This window comes from Lissotriton vulgaris, chromosome 10, assembly GCF_964263255.1.
Source record: "Lissotriton vulgaris chromosome 10, aLisVul1.2, whole genome shotgun sequence".
Classification (NCBI taxonomy): Eukaryota; Metazoa; Chordata; class Amphibia; order Caudata; family Salamandridae; genus Lissotriton; species Lissotriton vulgaris.
In genome coordinates, this window is record NC_141698.1 from 205,438,443 (window position 1) to 205,462,102 (window position 23,660).

The window sequence follows — 23,660 nt, forward strand, 5'->3', positions numbered from 1 at the left end:
GCTGAGCTGCACTCAATGTGCCAGCGTTGACAGAGAACAGGAATGTACCATATCTTAGTGGATTTAGCTAATGTCTGCTCTCTCCATTCGATGCAGCGCACTGCTTCAAGTTGCAAGTTGTCTTGCTGCATTGTGCTGCATCAAATGTTAGTAACCCCCCTTCTAACTAGCTGAATCTGTGTCTTTGGAGGGTATGGTATTAGCCTAGAATAATCACTTCCTTCTATACTTCTAAAGTTCTCCTCATGCATTCAAGATAGTCTTACATACTTACTTCACAATCTTGTGAAATTCACTCATTTACTTACCAGAAGTACAAGAATTACGGGGCCTTGATATATGTAGTCAATATATTTTCCTGGTTCCTTTCCAAACCAGCACCTGCAAACACATTCAGCTATCGGTTACTCATTTAATTCAGAGGTCAAAATCTTTAATTGCATTTCTATTGCAGTCCAAAATTACCAAATACATATTTTTCGGATATAATCACCAATCAGATCAAATACACATATTCAACTGCCCCCGTGTTGCCCGTCTCACTATTAAAAGAATATATATAACATAATTAAATAGCACTGTTATTGATACAGATTTATATGTTAGTTAGCTAAGTCACAACATCTCCAAGAGCTACAGATCTCTGAGTATTTCAAAACAATATATGGTGTAAGCGCCTTTGATTATTGAATATATATGGGTAAATTAAGTTTAAAAGACAATAACATTTCTGCATTTCCAAAACTTTTATATTTGACAGACCAAAACACTTTATCTTACAAGGCATGCAATTCGGGGATGTACCATGTTACAACGCATACCATTACAACTACCTACTATTACAACGCGACCATTACAACGCATACCATTACAACGCATAGCGCTTTGAGGTGCTGGATAGTGGTAAGTATAATTTACTATTCTAACTCCAGTCCCCGTGGACACTAGGGAAGGTGTTGGATAGTAAATTATACTTATTCCCTATCCTAGAGCGCCCCCCAGCGCAATGCGTTGTAATGGTATGCGTTGTAAAAGTTGCGTTGTAATAGTAGGTAGTTGTAAAAGTTGCGTTGTAACAGGTGTATACCGCAATTCGGTGCACGCAATATTTTCATTTGTATTTTTTTCCCATGTTTATTTCCATGGAGGGATGGGTAAATCTGTATACCGACCATAATGTTTCCTCGTCCGATCCACGCAGACTTTTACTTTGAAGGCGCCTTCCATTGCAGAGAAAAACTGTTCTCTTTACCCAGCAATACATCTCTAACAATCACCGACAACAGGGATTCCAAAATGTTCTTTCCTTTCATGATGTCAGCCTGGGCTTTGAGGGCCATTTTGACATGTTTCGCCGGAAGCCACTTTAAGACTTAATCATATCTTCTACTTTCACTGAATCTTTTCCCAAACAGCTAACATAAAGTGTACACTGCCTCAGGCTGTGTTTCACAGAACCTAAAAGTTTTACATTGTCAGGATGCTGATTTTTATATAGGGGTGTAGAGTAATTTAACTGGCCACAAAAAGTGAAAAGACAAGGGATTGGTAATAACTTATTTTAGTAGTAGGGTGGCACAACCAGTTGGGTCTGAGGTTTGTACAAAAATATATAAGTTGTAAAACAGTTAAAAAATACGAATGTCCTGTACAAATACAATAAACTATTCCAACTTTGAGAAAGAACCCAGTACAAATGATTAGGGAGTCATGAGAAGGAACGCGGTGCTACCAGGGGAAAAACTTATCAAACATACCTATTGAAGCCAAATGAAGGAGATTTAGACGAGTTCCCATTAATGTGTTCAATAATAGGAAAATTGCCAAGACAAATTACACTGTTTTGTTTTGGCGCTTCTTAGTGGGTCAAAGTTTAATTAGAAAGTTATGCTAGAATAGAACCTAACCTAGAAGTCTCTCCCAGTGAGTTTTTCAGGTGGACTGCAAGAAAGTGGGTTACTGGTTGTGGGGGGAGACCTTACCCAAGCAGGAACCACAATCCTTGTCAGGGTGAGGCATAAGCAAGCATCACATTAACCTGTACTCAATCCACTGGTAGGTTGGCACAGACAGTTATGCTTAACTTAAGAGCAATGTGTAAAGTATTTATGCAGCACTTCAAACAGCAAAAAAGTGACAACACAACACCAAAAAGAATCCCACACCAATTTAGAAACACCGAACAATTTTTAATAAATAAAACAAGACAAAAACAACGAAAACAAAATCAGTAGAACTGAAGGAATGGTATTTAAAAGAGTTGCATGAAAATAGCTCCAAAAAGCACAAAGCATTAACTGTGGCTATCTGGTCACGCCGCATCGGGACAAAGTTAGGCTGACCACAATGGAACGTGGGCGAGAAGCATGGACTCGGTTAGGCATGCTGTACAAGAGTACCTTAAATCTTGTTTGAGGAGTGTTGCGAGGTCCCAAGCAATGTGTGCATTGTGCAGCCGAGGCGATGTGCCTGTTCCGAGGAGCTGCAGAGCTGTGATGTGAGGTCCTCTGTCGTTGTCGAGGATCCCATCTATTAGGCTTTACATTGCGAAGTCCAGGGTTGAGGATGTGTCCCGAAGTCGAACCAATGCGCTGTTTCAGAAAAACTATATAGCTACTGTCGACGAGAGATTTGTGATGTGAAGCGGGCTCCATGGTCTATGCAGAGCCCTTGTACTAGGAGAACCCTCGCAGCAGAGCCAATACTTCGGTTCTGCTTGGGATTTCACTGCACAGCAGAGGAGATGTGTTAGTTCTCCTAGGTCCACAGATGAGCTAACACAGCACCTTCAGTCCCACATCCAAGAGTCCAGGACTAGGGTGGCACCACTTGGCAGGGGAGTACACACAGATGGAAGAGTCCAGTTGCTGGGTACACAAAGCTCAACTGTCAGCTCCACCCAGTCATATTACACAGAGACAGTCTGCAGGCACTAAATGGCTATGGCAGAAAAATGGCAACTTCCTAAAAATTGCATTAATTAAATTGTAATTTAAAATCTGACCACCATGAGAGAGAGATTTTCACTTAATTTGCAGGGACACTGAACATGAACTGATTATCTGCTCCCATTTATAAATGATCACTTATTAGATGTAATAAGGTAACTCCAAGGATAGTCCATGGGAGAGGTATGCCTTTCAGTAGTGAAAACGAATTCAAATGCTTTTCACTATCAGGACATGTAAAACTAAAAAGTACATGCCCCATTTTTTAAATGCACGGCAACCTGCCCTCTGGGCGGTGCAAGGCATACCTTAGATGTGACTTTCATGTATTAAAAAGGAAGGGTTTGGCCTGTCAAAAGGTTTTAATTTGACAGACCGACATAGCAGTTAAAAAAACTGCACTTACATGCTGCAGTGGCAGACCTGAGACATATTTAAAATACTACTTAAGTGGATGGCACAATTCATGCTGCAGGCTCACTGTAATATACAGGCCATGGGCACAGTTAGTACTACTTTACTAGGGACATACAAGTACATTAAATATGCCAATTGGGTATAAGCCAATTCTACCGTGTTTTAATGAGAGAGACAAGCACTTTATCATTGGTAAGTAGTGGTAAAGTGCGCAGAAACCTAAAGCCAGCAAAAATGAAGTCAGCTAATCAGGAGGGTTGAAGGTAAAAAGTTAGGAGGAAAATGACTCCAAGGATGCCAGGTCTAATGTGGAGATTATGTGAAGCAAAAGTTTTTGGAACACCTGTGAACTGAAGATGATGTAGAGTAAACTCTGGATGGCCTAAGGTCAGCAGGAAGGATGTTTCTGGTGAAAGCGATTAAGCATAGTGAAAACTGCAAAAGAAGATTTGAGGTCCTTGGTTAGGGAAAGCAATTCCTTTCCTCTTATTTAAGCAGTGAAAGTCTAGTAGCATTTGCATGGGGGTTCCCACATGTTAATAATGTCTACAGCTAGGCTTCACAGGATGGCGCTCTAAAAGTTGATAATGTTTCATACTTAAATTACTGTGGATTCTTTTTGTCTAACTTTCCAAAGATAGCATGTAATGGGAACAAAGGAGTGTCCACACAAAGTCTCAGGAAGTCAGGCCACACAACCACCAATGTTCAAAAGACTACGGGGCTAATTACGAGCTCAGTCGGAGGCTTTCCAGCCGATATCATCAGTTTCACTTCTGACCAACTAATTACAATTTAGGCGGTTTGAAGTCAAACCGGACAGTCATTCTAGTTGGCTTCTGACAGGTTCAAGGAGCCCGTCGGCCAGTCAGAAATGGCCCATGGCGTTTTACGCCGTCCGGATTTCAATGCACAGTTTCTGACAGGCCTTCCATGCCCTTGGAAAGTCAGTCGGAAAGCATGTTTGGGGGCCCCCAGCAGGGCGCCCTTTTGTTTGCAACCTTTGGTGCCCCCTTGTAAATCTATGCACCATGTGTCCCTATGGGAGCTTGTGCTATGGCCGTTTTACGGCCGTAACACACGCTCCCATAGGAAAATGCGAGTATGTGACAGCATCATGTGCAGTTGCATTGTATTTAGGCAGTCGGGACTGCCTACCGGAAGTTGATAGGTCCTGTTTCCGCAACAGTGCATCCGCCTGACATCGTAATAAGCTCCTTAGTTGCCAAAGATGTTGTACTGACCAAATTTGTCCATGAGCCTAAAGTAGTTGGCATCAATCTTAGAGATCGTGGCTGCATCCTCACCTAGCTTTGACCTTCAGGATCTGGGCTAAGCTGAATCCTATGGAATTTTCCCAGGCTCCCTAAAGCCATACTCTTTGCTTGAGTGGCAGCATTGCAGGTGCTTCCACCAATTTTTCTTAATCAATTACTTCGCAGATCCCACTATTCTGATTAGAGAGTGTCCTTCTTGCTAAACACAGCCTACAGATCTTTGGTTGAACTGCAATCTGAGAGATCTTAAATGTCAAGGGAGGGCCCTTGAACGCACCTGGAGAATTGTTATGACCCACCTCTTAGAAAAATGTCCCCACCCCAGCACAAACCTCACCTTAAATTCCTTAATTATCACCCCCACATCAGGTTCTCCATTGCCACTTTATATCTTATTACCAAGTGCATCTGTGATCTACTCCAATCTTCGGGGTCTACTTAATCTCTCTCACTTCAGACTACTACCCTGGAATGGAGAAAAAAACATCACTGTTTCTCTCTTGAAGAAATCCTCACTAGACTCCACTATTATCGCCAATAGCAGGTCTATTCTCTCTTGCCTTTCACCAGGAAAATCATTGAAAAATATGTTAATACTTTGCTCTTACAGTATCTTGAAGAACACTTGCTCCTGGATCCATCACAATCCCTATTTAGGCCACAACACAGTATGGAAAGAGACCTTTTAGCTGTAACTAAACATTTTTGTGCTATCTTGGATCTGGGTGGTACAACTGTACTTATAATCGAAGATTTATCAGTTTTGTTTATTACCATTTCACACTCTACTCTGATCAATTGTCTTAATGAGTTAGGGATCTGCATTTCTGCTTTAAAATGGTTCTCCTTTTTTATCTGATAGATTTCAAACTTTATGTTAAAGCCCTTTCACTCGTAATCACGCCCTTAGGGCCCCATTAGGATGTCGGGCGGATCACCACCGCCATGCGGGCGGTGGCGATCCGCCCGACTTCCTTCCCCGCCCTTCACCCATTTCCCTCCACCATATTACTATGGCGGGGGGACTGCGGTGGATGGAAAGACAGTCCGCCCCTTTTCCGCCCGGTCAAGGAGTTGAATGGGCGGAAAAGGGTTTCATATGGTGGTTTGTCTGTTAGACACCGCCATCCATATTAGTGTGTGTGCGGGGACATGCTTTTCCGTGGCAGCATTGCCGACATGGAAGGGCATGCAGGAATGTCTTGTGGAGGCCCGTTCTGGGCCCCCAGGGACTCCGGGGGGTGCTCATGGGAGGCACCTATGGTACCTTCTGCACTTCACTGTGCAACGTGGCAGGCACCACGCAGTGCCTGTCACGTTGTGCATTGAAGTGCACAATGAGCATTTTTAGCATTGCGGCGGACTGTGCTTTCAGCACCGCCCGCCGCAATGTTAAAAATGCGGGATGCGCCCGCCAGTGTGGCGGGCGCATCCTAATGGCCCCCACGGGACTGCCGCCCTTATGGGGGGCGGTCCCGTTTTACGTCGGGATGGCGGGCGGACTTTCCTAATGGGCCCCTTATTGTTTTTTCTTCTTTATATTTCAATTTTTTACACTTCATAACACTATCTTCAGCAAGAACCTATTGATACAAAAAGCATTAGCTTAACAAAGCAGAACATGCACAATGTATTGAACACAAATATACTTTCTCAAAGATGCTCAACCTGACACGCCACTCATGCTAAAACACTAAACATACCCTCAATACATATCCCAATCGTACTTCATTCATTTAACCTCACTCAGCAAAACCACCATTAAAACATTTTAGATACGAAATACCAGACAAGACCAGAGTACAGAATATATGCACTGAAATATAAATCTGATTTGATGAAATATTTTTTGTTATAATGCAAATACAGTGTATTATGACTCAGGGCCTGATTTCGAGAGTGGCGGTCTTGCAGCAGGTCGCCATGCCACTGCCCCATTCCAAGACAGCCAAACCCATAGTCAGGCCACCAGCTGTGTAGGTCCCACAGCGTTGCGTATCTAAGGCACGTAAGTGTGCCTTAGAGATGCACTGCTGTGAGACCGCCTGATCCCATTCCAGAATAAAAAGAAATGAACAATGTTGTGCAATTCTTTTTGTGTCGGAACATGGGATGCAAAATATGAGGGGCATATCATGTGCCCCCTGATTGCACCCCAATGCACAGAAGCAACATGGGGCCCTGTTAGAGCCCCCTGAGTTTCCTCACTGCCACAGTTTTCATGGCAGGCTCACCACTATGAAAATAAGAGCAGTAAGGAAACTCGTAATATGCTTGGCGGGGCAGCTGAGGCACTGCCAGCATATTGCAGCCTCAGACCACTGCACCACCACCGCGGGATTAAGGATCCCGGCGGTTTCAGCGGTCCAGGAGTGGTCCAACTGCCGTACTCATAATACTGCAGGTGGACTGCCACCACGACTACTGCAGTCCAATGGATAGCCATTGTCATAACTTGGCCCTTAGTGTATATTAAGCATATCTGAATCACATCAACTTTAGAATATACAATTTTCTTCTCACATAACATTAATAGATCTTTATATTAAGGATCATGGTGGAGACCCCTTCAATTTAATATGTTGATAGTATGGTCTTCCGGATCATATTCAGTTTCAAATAGCACTGACACGTGTTTCGGCAAAACCAAATGCAGTACCACATTTTTCAAGGCGCTAAGCAACAGAATGTGAATGAAAAAAATAAAGAGGGGGTGAGGAACAGCTGAGAGAAGACACAAAAAATCTGAAACAGAAAATAGGCTCAAGATACTAACAATAACACTCATATTTAATAGGGAACATGTACTCGAAAGACAGACGAAATATGGAGAGAAAGATAACAACCTGAACAAATGTGAAACAAGATTCCTTGTCAAAAAGCTCACTTAGTTTAATACATACCAATTACACCAATGATGTGCACTGGACAGAAAATATAGTACATGTGATTGGGGTAGATAACCTAATCTGGACATATAAATATATTAACAAAAACCAAACCTTAACAGTGTGAATGGCCTTTACTTACACCAAAACCTAGATCAAGAAAACATCAGAGAATTAGACAATATAAGAAATTTCTGGTATTACCAAGGACTGTTCTTAAGACAATCTTCCAACATCTCCATATTTTTTTGCTCAGATGGCATGCAGCTCGTGACTAAGTCTGGGCGGTGAACTCCGCTTCGCTCGCGGAGTTCCGAAAAACTCTGCTCGGCGTAGAGGAGTTTTTTTACCTTGCTCGTCTAGGCGTCTAGTTGGCGAGCGCAGGTGAGAAAAATCCACCTCCTGGTCAGATTTTCCCTCATTGGCAATCATCAACATCAAACTGGCGAGTGTGAGCATGGAAAATCAACCTCCCTGCGAGATTTCTCAACGTGGGTGGTCAGATTTCTCATTGCGAGTGGTCACGTATGCTCACGACCGCTCACGTTGAGAAACCATCCGTCGCGTTGAGAAAACTGCTGCTTGAGTAAAAATCCTCTTGAGTGCCAGAAAGGAAGCTGTGCCCACTTGCACTGTGCATGGTGCCGTTTGCGATGATTGCACAGTGCGTACAATCACCTGGCAGTGAAAATCACTGCGAACTGCATTTATCTAATGCACTCCGCTGCTTGCAGTGCTCCGCGTAGCGCAGCAGCGTTTTTTTTTTGCACTTCGTGTAGTTCCATGTAGAGGAACTCCGCAAACTCTTCCAGGCTGACTTGTGACACTATATGGCAACTCTTCTCCCGCTTCCACTCAGTTCCAGGACTGTATATCAGCAGTCAGTAAATGGAGAGATGCTCATTTCCTCAAGCTCAACTGAAACAAAATTGTGGTTTTGGTCACTGGAAATCAACTTGCCTTAGGGTCTGTGTCTAATTGGCTTGGGGTACCACCTGCCCTATAATCCTCTGTCAATGGTCTTGGCATCTGTGTAGACTCTAACTTACCCCCCAATTGCCACATAACAAAGGTGGCTGCAACATGCTTCAGCATACTTCAAATGCACAGAACAATCCTCCGCTTGTAACCTACTAACACATATAAATCCATCATTCAAGTGTTAATTATACAACTACTAGATTATGACAACACCCTTTGCATTGGTCACTCAAAATATCTTCTACAAAAACTACAGGTAATCTGTTTGGCGTTTGCTTAATATCTTACACAGTCCATTGTAGGTCAACTCAAGGGCCTATATTAGATGCCTGTGTCAAGCACATTATTTTCAATGTCCTATGTAACTCTTTTAGAACCCTCCGCACCAAAGAACACCTTTACCTTAACTAACACATATTCAAATGTACCTCATTACTCTCATTCTGCACTCTTTAGAGCTTCATTTTGCTCGAGTTATGAGTATCAGACTGTTAGGACTTGGGGTCTCTAGTTTGCTGAGGTAGGTACCTTAGCCCAAATAGGGACCCTTGCTTCTAGTCAGGGAAAGGAGGGACACACTCTTAAAAAAACCCTGCTCACCCCCCCGGTAGCTTGGCACAAGCAGACAGGCTTATCTCCAAGGCAATGTGTAAAGTATTTGCAACCACACTCCCAGTAACACAGTGATAACACCACAAATGGACACCAAACTGATTTAGGAAAGAGCGGTATCTTTATCAAGAAGAAATATGATTAGACCAAACGGTAAAAATATTCAACATATGCGTATTCGTAATATTTCACTGGGCTGGTTATTAGGCCAACAATCACTTATAGGTTCTTGCGGTATTAACGAGCCGTTCACGATGATCTAATGCAGTCCTAATGCAATGCTATGCAGTTTGTAATGTAGAAATAAGACAGTCTTTAATGCAAGTAGTAATGTGGATTGTAACAGCAAGGAATAATGCATTTCGTAGTGCAAGTACTAATGCGGATTATAAAAGCAAGTAATAATTCAGTTTGTAGTGAAAGTACTAATGTGGATCGTAAAAACAAGTAATAAGACAGTTCGTAGTGCACATACTAATGCAGATCCTAAAAACAATTTGTCACTGATTGCGGTGCTCGGGAAGGTCTCTATGCCACTCCTGGCTGACTTGTGGTCAGCTATTGCCAAAATATGCCCCCAATCCTGTTACAAAGGAAACAAAGTGCAGCTCCCCAATCCGAACCCGGTACTGCCACTCCTCTGCGAGTACGGGTCGCAATACTGACTTGAGCGGCGGCTTGCACTGCAAAGATGGGAAAGGCTGAGAGCGGTATGTCGTCGTATGCACTCCGACACACGCACGCTCACTGAGAGTTCCGTGGGGTGGGGTGCAGACTCTCTCTCATCTCGTAACGGCTTGGGCCTCACGTTGTGCGGCTTCAATTTGGCGGCGGCTGCTCCTCGCAGTTTGAGGCCGGCTACCAGGCTACAGCCTCACAGCTGATCGGCTCCCGGCAAGTCTCCGGTTATCTTTGGCAAAGGGACCTCGGACCCATAATGGTGAAAGTTCACTCGTCTCTCCTTGGCAAAGGCAGGCTCAAGCCGGCGGCATTGATTTCTTTTGGCTCCCTCTTGTGACGACGGTCCGGGCCGATGGCGATAATGATCACAGCACTTCTGGTCACGCTGTTGATCGAAGCAGAGTGCAAGACTGCTCCAGTGCACACGGTCACTGGGAAATTCTCACGACGGTCTCAGGCTGCAAATACCACATGCACACAGCGTCGCTGAGACACACTTGGAAACTTTTATGTTCCTGAGTTTCCATAACAGGGAGGAAGCTCCTCTCGGGCCCTTGGAGACAAGTTACTTCAGGAGACATCACATAGCAAAGTCTTTTTAAGCAGGGGGACAGGGCACACAGCAAAGTCCCTTGTCCTCATCTTAGTCAAATCAGAAAACTGCAGGCCAGACCCAGAACACACAGCAAGGGAAGTCATTTTCTTCAGTTTCTTCAGCTGTTCTTCTTTGGCAGAGGTTCCTCTTGATCACAAAGTAGTTTCAATCCTTTTTCAGGCTTGAGTTCAGTCTTGAGTTCAGGGGTTTCAGCTCTCACTTTTATGCACCTAAAAGCCTTTAAAGTCTTTGTGTCCAGGGGGCTCTGAGCCAGGTCCAAACCAGACCTGGGTGTCTTCCTGCCAGTAGACACCCTCTTCCTTTGATAGTGAGGTTCTGGGACCCAGACGATCCGCAGGAGTTGGAGCCATCCTTTTGTGACAGGAACACAGCCCTCTTCACATTCAGGGGGCTACTCCTCCCCCAACACCAAATGTAGGCCATCCTGTTGCTGTCTCACCTACTCCTCTCTGGTGTCAGGACACTCCCCAGGCCCGGTCACATCCAAACCCAGACAGTCAATACACAATCAAGCAGAGGCACACAGGAGGGTTTAAGACAAGAAACCAGCTACTTCTGAAAGCGTGGTTTCCAAACCACACAATTTAAAAACCATCTTCGCAAAAAGATGTGTTATAAAATTCTGAGTTCAGGGACACTAAACTCTATCTTTCCATCATATGCCTATGGGAAGATATGCTGGAAAGATGGGACACAGCATTCCCCATTCTGTCCTATGGGTATGTTGGCCTTGCAACAGCGAACAACAAATTTGGCAGCATTTCACTGTCAGGACATGGTACACACCTCAGTACCTGTCCTACCTTTCACATACACTGCACCCTGCCCTGGGGGGGTACCTTGGGCCAACAATAGGTGTGTCTGATGTGCATAAAAAGGTAAGGGTAAGGCCTGGCAAGTGGGTGCACTTGTCAGGACAACAAGGCAGATAACAAACTGTGCACAAGCACTGCAGTGGCAGGCCTGAGATCTCTTTTTAGGGCTACTTGTGTGGGTGGCACAATTAGTGCTGCAGGCCCACTAGTAGCATTTGCATTACCAGCCCTGGCACACAATAGTGCACTTTACCAGGGACTTCACTAGTAAGACAGACATACCAATTGTGGACAGCCAATTACCATAACAGTTTATACAGGGAGCACTTGCACTTCGACATTGATCAGCAGTGGCAAGGTGCCCAAAGCATCTAAGTCAGCAACATCATGTCAGAAAAAGGTCTAGGAGGAAGGCAAAAGGTTTAAGAAACTTTAGCCCAAAAGGGCCAAGTCCAACACAACCCACTCCCAGCCTAAAGCCAGGGTAGGCCAATCAACTACCATGATGGACTCCCCTGCTTGGGGTGATAGAACCCAGACATGGGCCTGCCACGGCAGGGACACCCTCCCGTCCAATTACCATAACACTTTATGCAGGGAGCACTTGCACGGTGACACTGAATAGCAGTGGCAAAGTGCCAAAAGCATCTAAGTCGGCAACATCATATCAGAAAAAGGTCCAGGAGGAAGGCAAAAAGTATAAGGAACTTTAGTCAAAAAGGGTCAAGTCCAACACAGACTATCCAGGCAAGTTAGGTGCTTTCCCACTATAAGGTCTCTAGATTCTGAAAAGTCTGCCCTTGTCTATTCAGCTGTGCTCCTTTGACATTATTTCTAGAAACCAACTGAAACACTGGCTGTTTCACTGCTAGTGCGCCCCTCTTTTGCTTCATGCTCCTCCTAGTCCATCGATACCCAGTGGATTCCTCTGCCTTAATATGACCCAGAGGGGGCAGCCGAGTGCTTTATGAAGATGAATAACAAACATCATATTTATTATTGATGTGACTTCCAAAGTGTTTAGTTGATAGGATTTTGAGCAATTGTCCTTTGAGGGCTAAAAGGATTTGCACCATGTCTTTTAGAAAAGGTCCATGACTATAGATTTGAATTTGACAGAAGCTAACAAATGACTGGTTGGATAATTGATTAAGTTTCTCGTGACATCACAAGGGACTAGGATTGTCTTACTCTGGAAATATCAGGTTTTGCAAAGTCTAATTGAAAAATAGAAATTGTCATGCTAACAGGAGCCAACTGCCCTTAAATCATAAGTCATTTCTAGCTCATTTATTTAGAGTGTCCTAGGGGTCTGATTCATGAACGCAGGGGTGCTCCTTTACGTACTCTTAATTACCATTAAGAATTGGCCTTGAAATATCCAACTTCTCAATTAGTAAAAGTGCAAAGAGGGCAGTATCTATTCAATTTGTACTAGTTTATACGACTATTCCCTGATTATTTCCAATGTATTCCCATTTTGGATGTTTTGCCAATTCACAAAGCATGTTAGTATACTTAAAAAAGCTAACAGAGTAAAACTTTGCTTACCACTAACTACCTTTGTTATGTGTCTCTGTACGTCACTAGGCATGCTAAATCTGCAGTCTTCTTGAAATTAACCAAACTAAGGATGGCACTGGTAAGGCAAATAAATGAATGTAAAATGTATTTCCAGTAAAGAAAATGGTGTGGCTTTACAAGGTTTATGTGTGAGAACTGGGTCTATCTTCACTGTAACCTTTCAAATGCAATGTGACTATTATTAGACCTATCAGCCTTAGGGTGGTCTTCCCCCAAATGTTTTGCTGTCTCCCCTCCTGTTTTGTGGAATTCATTTTATGTTGGCCTTAGGACTCTGTACACTTTACCACTGCTCGCCAGTGCTAACATGCTTATGCTAACTCTTTAAAGCTTGGTAAAGTTGGCTTTCACCTAATTGGCATATTTAATTTACTTATACATCCTTAGTAAAGAGGTCTATGATATAGCCAGTACTGGTAAATTAAATCCTGCTAGTGGGCCTGCAGCACTTATTGTGCTACCCACTTAAGTACCCCTTTAGAACATGTCTCAGTCAGCCGCTGCAGCCTGTATTCAGTTTTAAAATGCCAATTTGACCTGGCACATGAGTCACCACTAAGGTAGGCCCTAAACGGACCATTGTGAATTGAGACAGCCTGGGACCAGGGCACAGAGAAGGACATTATAGACATTTCTGTGGGAGAGTATTTTCAGATGTTTCTTCCACTTCAAAGCTGGTACCACATATAAAAATAGGACCCTCAGACCCAATCTGGACCTGCAGAAGGACTCTTAGAGGACTGCCCTTTTGTGTGTGGCCTGCTGTGTAATTCAGAGAACTGCTGTGCTGCACCAAGAGGACTCTCCTGTTGCCTTAAGGGTGGCTGCCCTTTGCTCTTAGAGGATTACCTTGCTGCAGGAGACTCGCTTCCCTGCTTGAACCCAAGACTTCCAGTGATTCCAGGGGCTAGTTGGCTGGCCTCCTGATCAGAACCTTTGGAACAGAAAAGGCTCCAACCATCTTGAATGTCTACCCGTACCCCCCCTGTGTGAGTCCTGACCTATATGTGGTGCCCCTCTAATCCTGAACTCTTGGATGTGGTGCTGTAGGTGCCTAGATAGCCCAAATCCAAAACGTGCAACCTAAATAATTTTTAGGAAAATGTGCTCTGAGTGCTGGGAGGAGACTAGGTCCTACATGCTCGCCAATCTGCCCAAAGTGCATTACCCTTTGGCCTAACTTCACAATAACACCTGCTGCATTGTTCTCCTCTGTAGCAGCTCCTTTTCAGCGGCTACTCTTGGATGTGGCACCTGGTTTCATGGAGCCCTCCTTGGCTACAGCCTGCAGCTTTGTTCCTCTGCAGACCTTTGACTAAGAAAAAGAGACTAAGTCCAAACAAAGAAATCTTTATCATGAACTCGTCCAGCATTTAAACTGAATGAGATTATGTTGTTTTGGTGTCAAATAATGTATTGAAATGTACTCTAGCTTTATAAATTGGTGTGGGATTTTCTTGTGTTTTGCTTTCACTTTATTACTGTTTAAGTGCTGCATAAATACTTTATACATTGCCTCAAAGTTAAGTCCTACTGCTTTTGTGCCAAGCTACCAGAGGTTGAGCACAGTGCAACTAAGGGGACGATTACGATGTCAGTGTGAGCGACACTTATAAACACGGTCAAACTGCCACATAAGGGTGTGGTCGGTTGGATCACATTGCCTCAGGGATGACCAACAGCTTCAGGCGGTCACTCAGATTGCATTTCTGACAATGGAGGCAGTGCCTTCTCAGGCACCGCCGTGGGGATTACGATCCACCTTTCCGCCTGACATTTCACGTTGGTTCTCCTGACGTGAAAAGGCTGGCGGAAAGGCTTTTTTAGGGCCCCTGTCCCCGATTGCCATCCACTATGGGTACTGGGGGCACCTGTGCTGACCCCCCCTAATCATCCCTACATCGTGTGGCAGGCACCACATGGTGCAAGTCACAGGGTGTAGGGATGTTGGCAAACATACTTTTTGGCATTGGGGCTTGTGCTGCAGCCCTTTTCCGGGCAGCAGCACAAGCCTCAATGCAAAGAGGCATGTTTCCAACCGCCTCTATGGCGGTCAGATTGTAATTTGATGGGCGGGTTCATTGATTACCTGTCGGACAGTCCTGTTCCTCCACTCGTCCGATCCCCATTGTCCTCAGCCCCTTAGTGACTTCTTATGATCCACACTGACAATGATCGTGACAGTTGCTTGAGAAGGGCTCACACCCCCCTCAACCAACAACCCAATTTCTCACATCTGTGTTTCTTCTTTTCCCCTCTCGAACAAAGAATAGCAGAAGTTAATACCTATGTGAATGTGATGCAGGTTTAATTCTGCATCACAGTTCTGACTCTGGAGTCCGAATATTTGGTTATGAGAGGCCATCTGTCAAAGGAAACCTCTATCATGAAATGTTTATGGTCTCCTTTCACCTGCATTCATAAAGAGGAAGGTTGACCTCATCACTTACATAGTAAGAGAAAACTATGGCCTATAATTGCATTTCAACTAGATAGAGATAAACAAAGATGCAATGATAAGCTATGGAAATACAACATATCTATTATTAGATAGCCCTAAAGAAGTTACTATTTTTTTTCAAAGCGGCATGGGCCATGCAATTGTTGTAATCAGGCAGTAAACTTTTTCAGATCACTCAGGTTCATCTGTGCCCTCCAAGGTGGGTTTAGTATTGGCTAACCAAACCCATGTTTTTTACTGCCACAATTTTTATTATCTTACAGTGTTTGATGTACGTACTATCTCTTCAATAATTTGTATCCCATCTCTTCTTAACGCTGTTTTTCATCACACCCAATATTTGCTTGTTTGCCACAGTGACACTTCAGTGTATTATAAGCTCAGTTAATAGCTTTTGATTTTTTAATGCTGTAGTTTTTATCAGTCCTGTATTTTTTCAATGAATCTATCTGGGCAGTTTCTACTTCATTTATAGGTATTTTGCTAGCCAAGAATGTTTGTTTTTCAAAACATTTTTTAATAAAAAATACATATATGCATACATACACAGTGGGACTTACAGTCAACCCTCTACATCCATTGGTTCATTCAAGTTCCATTCAAATTTAGCTTCGACTCACCAAAGACTACAGCATTGGGCAATTAACCCGCCCTCTCAATCTATTAGTGGTCTTCATTGTGGGAATGTGGGTGAAGTATTTCAGTTCTAAATTTGAGCAGGTGGTCTTCCGGTGCTCAGCACCGGCACTTAATCATCAACACCGGCACTTTCATGAGCACCAGTTAAGGACACTTCAATTTCAAAAGTACTTTATTCGGTTTTTGTTTTGTACAAAACCATAAAAGTTCACATGACATTAAAACAAGCAATGCAGACTTTCAGATAAAAATACACCAGACAAGGTACAATTTATAAAAACCGGATATTCGTAACATAAATATTCGGCTGTTGGATGATCATAGGGAAGCAGAAGACACAGGATTTTATTCTTAACAGTCTTAAATATCCAAACATTTCCTATACTTCATAGAACATTTTAAAAAACCAGCCATATGAGGTATTCTTTCTGGGTTCAACATTTGTAGGTAAAATACCGCGGGACTGGCTTGTACATTGTCAGTTAAGTACACATTCTTTTATGGTAGCCACAGGGAGTTTAAGTGATTTGCCCAGAATCACAGGATCTTGAGCCAACGCTGAGACTTGAACGTGGTTCCCCAGCTCCTAAGTCAGCAGCTCCCACCATTACATCACATCCTTTCCCCACTTTCATGGTTAGTAGTTGGTTCTGTTTTAGGCGGCGCTAACAGAAGAAATGGGCTGATGCAAGCTGCCTCCTTACGAGAGCGCCGGAACCTATTTCTTTTACAAATTAACCTGTGCACAATATGCACGTACACCTTTAAAAAGTTCTTGTCAGTGGCGGGGCTACTTTCTTCAACATGCTCGGAGTCTATTTGCCAGCTGTCAGGGCTTCCCTTCACTCCCTATCCTTAATCTTCATATCAAGCCGTAACGAGGGAAAGCAGTCTATTTACCGGAGATCCTTCTGAACCCTCTTGGTGCCACGTAGATTCTTTCAAATACTTCACATGAACAAATGATCACTTCTCGGCCATTCCTGAACCTTGGGGTGATCTGGAATCGTCACAAATATCCCACTCATTTGAGTGTGAAGGCTACTGGGTAAGCTGCAGGGGCATTCAGCAGCAGAGTGATAGGACTGTGCGGACCTTTGAGTGGTGCCAGCTTCAGGGGACTCCTGAGAAATACCTTGGGACCTAGCAGTGATATTTTTACAAATTAATAATTGATGGAATATTCTGAATGCTATGCCTCTCTTGTTACATCGAGTGAAGTTATTTTATTTTTTAAAAGCTTCACTACTGTGCTGCCTCGTGCATGTTTTGATGAGGGTTAAATCAGTGTATGAGCAAACCAGCCGAGGCCCGTGCAGGTAAGAGCCGTGGGGCGGTGGGGCCAGGTGGTGGTGGCGGTGGGAGGGGAGAGGAGTTTTCAACAAACTACAAGAAGGGAAATTAATTTATTTAATTTTCCAATGAAGTCGTTTATCGTATCCCCCCAACCCGGCCCCACAGCCCCACTGCTCTTACCTGAACGGGCTGCTCCTGGAGCAAACCCTCTTTCTGACTATTTTCAATAATTCCCTAATATTTATCCAATAGGAATTGACAGGGTCTACTGGTTAGTAATGTAGGCCTTTACTTCCACATTTCTTATACAAATGCTAGGTAATGTGGTGACCCTCTAGGAATCCATGCATTTTAATCTTGCCCTCTAAGCTGGACGTTGTTGTACACATACTAAACAATATCCTTAACCATCACTGTGTCCCCTCCCATATGCCCTTCGTATACAGGTGACAGAGGGTTGCTTGGGTAAACCATTACTTTGCTTCTGTTCTCTGCATTTTGTAGTAGAAGATGGTGCATTTGTATATAGCACTGGTAAGTCTTAAACTAATGTTCTCTTTTTTGTTTCCTATGGCGATGCATGTGTATTTCTTCCCCACTGTCTTTTCCACTTCGTAAAAAACCCAAATTGAAGTATCATCCTTTGCACTCTGGTACTTGTTGTTTGGTTTTAATAATTATAGCTGCACAACTAGAAGTTTCAAACTTCAAGGAAAACTGTACTGAGTGAGCTCCGTTTGTGGCAAGAGACAGTGCTGCCTCTTGCTTGGACGTCCAAATTAATTTTAAATATTAGTTTTAAATATAATAAATTAAGAACTTACAAAATGTGGTCTCTTTTAAAAGGGTTTATATCCACTTAGTCTCATAGAGCAATGCAGTCTTTATGCTACGTGTTGTAGGCTGCCATTGTACTGTTACATGCTCAGTGCCAACATTACTTCTGTATTCGAGGCCTACTTCAAGAGCTTGGATTTGAAAATATGGCCATGCCATTTTAACTGGACCGCATGCTACAAGCTACAGGCAGATGTTAATTTAAATGCCTTTCTTGGAAGACGTCGTTGGTTGGTATCACATAGACTATGAGGACTAGCAATATCCACTCTTTTTGCAATGAACTCTTTACTGTTTTATAGGAGCTAAACAGTAATTATCCGGCAAGCACTTTGGTGGCAGGCACCCAGGGTGGTATGCAGAGCTAGATGTGAAGGTGGTAAGAGAGTGCTTAGTTTTTACACGATAAAGAGTTTGGGCGGGAGGGCAGGGGGAGCAGTGCCAGTCTGCTGAGGTATAATAGAGGTGTTGTTAAACTGTATGTGAACTTTACTTTAAAAATAAATTTGGGCATCAGGCAAGTTCACAACTTAATTCATTATCCCGCCATTCTCTTGGTGTCTCTGAAATGTGGTGAAAGGTATGAGAAGGAGTATTTGTTTGCAGAACAGGTGAACTTATCTCAACTTTGATTTTCGAGAGGTAACACTGCAAAGGGATGACTAATATTGGAATCAACAATATTGTGTAACAAAAATATTGGGTCGAAAATATAGTTTACAAAAATATAATTTTGCTTGCCCTTATAATGGTAAGTACAAAACAGTTTCACACTAATATTGTTAAAAAGCATTACAAAAAAATAATACTAATATATATGTGTGGGTGTTTTTGATTAAAAAAATCCTTAGAAAGTCACTGAAAAAGCAAAGGTTAAAGTAACGTTATGGTTACACCATTGTCCTCAAATCTTCAGTCTTGGTTATCAATGCAGCTGGGAGGGCAAGGTGAACTGTTTCTTCACAGCTTTTTATGCCTGTGCTGACCAGAAACTTTTTTTTTGTTATTTTCATCAGCCACTTCATTTGTGCCATTTGCTCTAACTGCAGTACTCTACACCCTGTGCTATGTTTAACCCCTTAGCTGCGGCGGCTATTACGCCGCAGTGCTAAGGGGGAGGGGGGGCCGCGCGGCGCTCCCGTACTCGTGACGGAACTGCTCCGTCACGAGCCTCGGGTGGGCTGTGCTTGTAACTGAATGGTTCCGTCACGGCCCCTCCCGCCTAATAGAACCTTCTAAATACCATAGAGCCACTCAATAATCCCGTAGGGACTGGGTATATTCAATAACAAAGTACAATTGTCCGTAAAGGAATTATTTTTACTATCTTGTTGTTTTGAAATTACGTCACAAACGTGATCATTACAGATGATAATTCGCCAGACTGTTTCATCTAGTACATCAACCCATAAATCAGAAGAATACCCAAAACGGTGCTAGGTGTCGACGTTTCGGTCCCTCGTTGGTCTAGTCGATCCGTAGGACCATCATCAGGACGATGACGTTGCACAAATATACAATAATTATATAAGTATGAAAATTACTAGGGAGTGTCCTTTATATCGAGCAATGTCGATCTTCCCAAGTTATAGTCTTAATTAATTGTCACTTCCCAATTCGTATTTCAAAATCAGTCTCTCATCACTTATTTCGAAAACTGCCAGATCCGTGTCATTCAATCCGTGATCTTCAGCTAACCGAGTCCGAGTGCTATGTTTAACCCCTTAGCTGCGGCGGCTATTACGCCGCAGTGCTAAGGGGAATGGGGGGCCGCGCGGCGCTCCCGTACTCGTGACGGAACTGCTCCGCCACGAGCCTCGGGTGGGCTGTGCTTGTGACGGAATCGTTCCGTCACGGCCCCTCCCACCTAATAGAACCTTAAGCGCAGGCGTGGAATCAGCGCTGCGCAGGCACGGCGAGCGGGCAATGACGGAACCGTTCCGTCACCAGCACAGCCCACCTGAGGCTCCGTCACGAGGACGCAAGGGGTTAAGGGAGCCGGGGACTTCGCTGTTGACACAGTGCACTGGATAACAGTTTCTCTACAATACTGGAAATATGAAGGTCAAGTGTGCTTGCCATTGCACCTTTTTATTTCCTGGCACGCCCACTACATCTGGTCACAGTTTGTCTGCTATATGGTAAGGACACTGCACTGTCCTCCTACACAGTGTGCTTCCTGTTTCACCAATGACACTACATCTCTGTCCTTTGCTTCCAGATATCCCTCTACTGCTGAATCTGCCCTGCTTACAAATACCCTCCTTCAGGGAAGCACTGTTAATCGACAGGGCTGGACTGGGAAAAGAAACAGGCCCTGGCAAACTGCTCAGCTGCCCCCCCCCCCTGGTGTGAGGGGGAGTGCAGCTGAGCGGTTTGTGAGGGACGGTTTCGCCTGATTTTGTTACAGCGGGCTGATATTGCCGACCCCCGGTGACAAAAACGGCCCCCCAGGGGCCCAAAACCGGCCCCCACCATTGCGGCCTACCTGGGAAACGCCCGGTGCCCTCTATGCCCAGTCCGGCCCAGTTAATTGATAAGGACATTTTTATCAGAGGAAAAAAGGAAGACCTATTATCTTGGCCAGTTGTTTGGTTCTTGCTTATTGCACTGTGCTTCTATTTCAGCTTCAACAGGAAGCAATGTACGGCTCCTTTTGCTGACACCGGAAATACTTTTTCTGTGTTATACTGTGGGGCCATGCGCCAGGTGGGCTGCTTGATGCATTGTCAAGGTTATTAAACTACTGCAGTTTGCTTAAAGGGGGAATGGTTCATTATGAACAATATTTTAATAATAAACACTTAGGGACAAATTATGACTTTTGATGGAGTAGTGGTGTGGCTGCCACCCTCCCGTCAGATTACGACCAGTTTCGGATTGGCGGAGTTGCAGTCACGGTGTGGGCCATCTTTCAAAGGTTGTGGTGCCTTTCAAAGAGGTTCCACAGTGGGAACGCCACACGGTGTTCCTACACGGCATGGACTCAAAAGCCCATGCCGTGCAGAACACACTGAGGGGGGCACATGTTGTGCCCCCCTGCATGCATCCCCAAGCTGAGGGGGTGCATGGGGTTCTGTAGAGCTCCCTTTGTCTCAGCACTTCCAGGCTTTTTATGGAGGAAAGACCTCCATGAAACTGATAGCGGCACCTGAAACTTGCAATATGCATGGCGTTGCTGCAGAGACAGCACCTACATATAACGTAGTCCCTGACTGCTGTGCCACTGTTCCCTGGCGGAGTTGGCTGTCCAATTACGGTCTGCCTGCCCGAGTCGTAATAGGGCAGTCGGATCACCGGTGCCACAGTAGCTGGACTGCCACCGCTGCACCACCACAGGTCTGGTGGTCCTCAGATCACCAAGCTCCTTATTTGGACCTAATTCAGAGGCAGGGAACATAGATGATGGTATTGAATTTTATTGTGATTTGTCATAACAAGTGAAGTTAAATATGTTGTTTTGGAGTAAATGCTCTTACTCTTCAAGGAAATGCATTCCTGCTGTAGAAAGGGCACCACGAATCATTTTTCTGATTAAACTATTAACTTCAAAGTAGTGTGGTACAGCAGCCACTGTGCATCAGACCCAAAGTACTGGGATGGCTGAGGATAGTGTTTAGAGGTGGGTGAGCCTACAAATTACCAGGGAGAGCAGAGTCAAAGGTTGGCTCTGACAATGAGAGACTTGAAAATGTTTACGATGAAAATCATGCAAAGATCATGTTTAAACATGAGGTTCTTCAAAATTAGAAAAAGTGTATTTCTTTTAGATGCTTGAAAGTTTCACCTTACTACCGCAGATGTGGAAAAGATCTTTTTTAAATATGAAACATTCCTGCCTCCACTCTGTTGACAATGCTATTATGAACTAAGAGGCAAGTCAGGGGTCATCCACCCCTCTATGTTAGCCGATTCCTATTATCAATTGAGCAACCGCATAGGCTTCTTACCATGAGAGATTATTACAGCTCAGGTTCTGTCATCACGTATTTAAAGGTGCACTAATATGTGATAATGGACAAAAAGGAGGTTCAGTGAAATAAAGTATTTGCCTAGGATCACACAATTTGGATTTGGTCAAGCAAGGAAGCCGGCAATGATCCCAGATTTTCCAGTCTGACACTGTGCACTTTACCTCACTCCCACCTGCCGCCCCCCCCCCCCCCCCCCCCCCCGCGTTGTCTCTTCTACTCAAAGGTTAATGCTTTTTTTTTAATTTTTGGAGGATGACATGAGAGCATGGGTGACAGGCAAAATCTACCTTTAATGGAAGTCTTACATAGCGTGAAGCTTGCCCAAGAGCATAAGAGGGTTCCACAAACACAGACTATATTACACATGTGTTTAGCATGTGGAGATGTAATTTGGCTTACAGGCCGTTACATGGTCACACGCTGCAGCCGCAAGGCCACATTACCTTCATGAAAGTTCAGCTCGTTGTGGGTTCTAGAGTACAAGAGGACCTCGATCTGAACCTCAGCCAGGCATCGCGCACTCAGTGGCCCACCTACCTCTGGGGGCTCCCTATTACATACTCCCCATCAAAGCCTTTCTAAGCATTCACATATATGAATCGGAACCCCCTCTCCACGCCCACCCCCTTTCTCTTTAATCTGGATGAAAACAGTCTGCAGGGGTGGCTGCAGCCAGAGAGATTTGTCCTTGATTTGAGGCATTAGTGACACATTAAACTTCAACAGCTGACTGTCTGATGTCAGCTTAAGCTTTGTTGTAAGTGAACCGGAACAGTCGCTTTATTTAGAAAAAAAGTAGACACTTTCAATTTTGCACTGCACAATGTGTCAACATTCCTCTTTATCTAGATTCCGCTATATATGACCTTACAAACATCATTGAGCAGATTCACGCTCCTGTGCGCGTATACTGTAGTGCGTGTTAACGTTTTTTTTTCTTCAGAAAACAAGTGAAAAGAGCACAACATTTTAAATCCACAACACTAACCATCTGATGATTCAGTTCAGGGCTTGCCAGGCTCTCATTCTTTGCTGTAAAACTCACAAAACAAATAGCACATGACAGTTATTCACCCGAAAATGCCAGTGTCACTGGTAATTTTACCAGGGAGGGGTGCCACACATGCACACTCACTTACATTCATGCCTTCACACACAGGCACACACACACACACACGTTCACAACACTCATTAAGAATAACACATTCATTCATACATACATGCACACATGCACCAAACATACAAAAAACTAAATATCATCACTGAAGAGAGGGAAGCCTTGGAGTTCCCAGGAGGGTTGGGACTGCTAGGGAAGGCAGCGGTCCCTCACTTGTCACAGAGTGGAATGGGGTCAGTGAGACTGCTTGCCGCACCCCACTCTGTGACGAGATGACACTGATTGACACTCGGCCCTATGGATTGCAGGGCTTAAAACTGAAGCATCCAGCTCCGAGGCAATCCGTGATGCTCCCTCTTATCATGAGTGGGAGGGTCTCTAGGCACTTTGCCAGGCTGAGGAGGTTATGCCCAAAGAGCTGGGAAATCCTCAGCCTGGCAAAGTTCAGCCCTGGCATACAGGAGCATGCACATTTAGCGCATGTCTAGCTTCTGGCTGCCAGACCTGAACAGAAGAG

At 44.2% G+C, this 23,660-nt stretch overlaps 1 protein-coding gene across 2 annotated transcripts in view; it reads right to left on the reverse strand.

Annotated features, from left to right (window-relative positions):
* The window catches only part of CRHR2 (corticotropin releasing hormone receptor 2), a 1,750,647-nt gene that overhangs the window by 198,528 nt on the left and 1,528,459 nt on the right, over positions 1 to 23,660 (reverse strand). For both annotated transcript variants that reach the window (XM_086940889.1, XM_086940890.1), the window contains one exon: positions 309 to 381. In XM_086940889.1, coding sequence (XP_086797015.1) covers positions 309 to 381 — 73 coding nt within the window. The remainder of the gene's footprint in view (positions 1 to 308; positions 382 to 23,660) is intronic.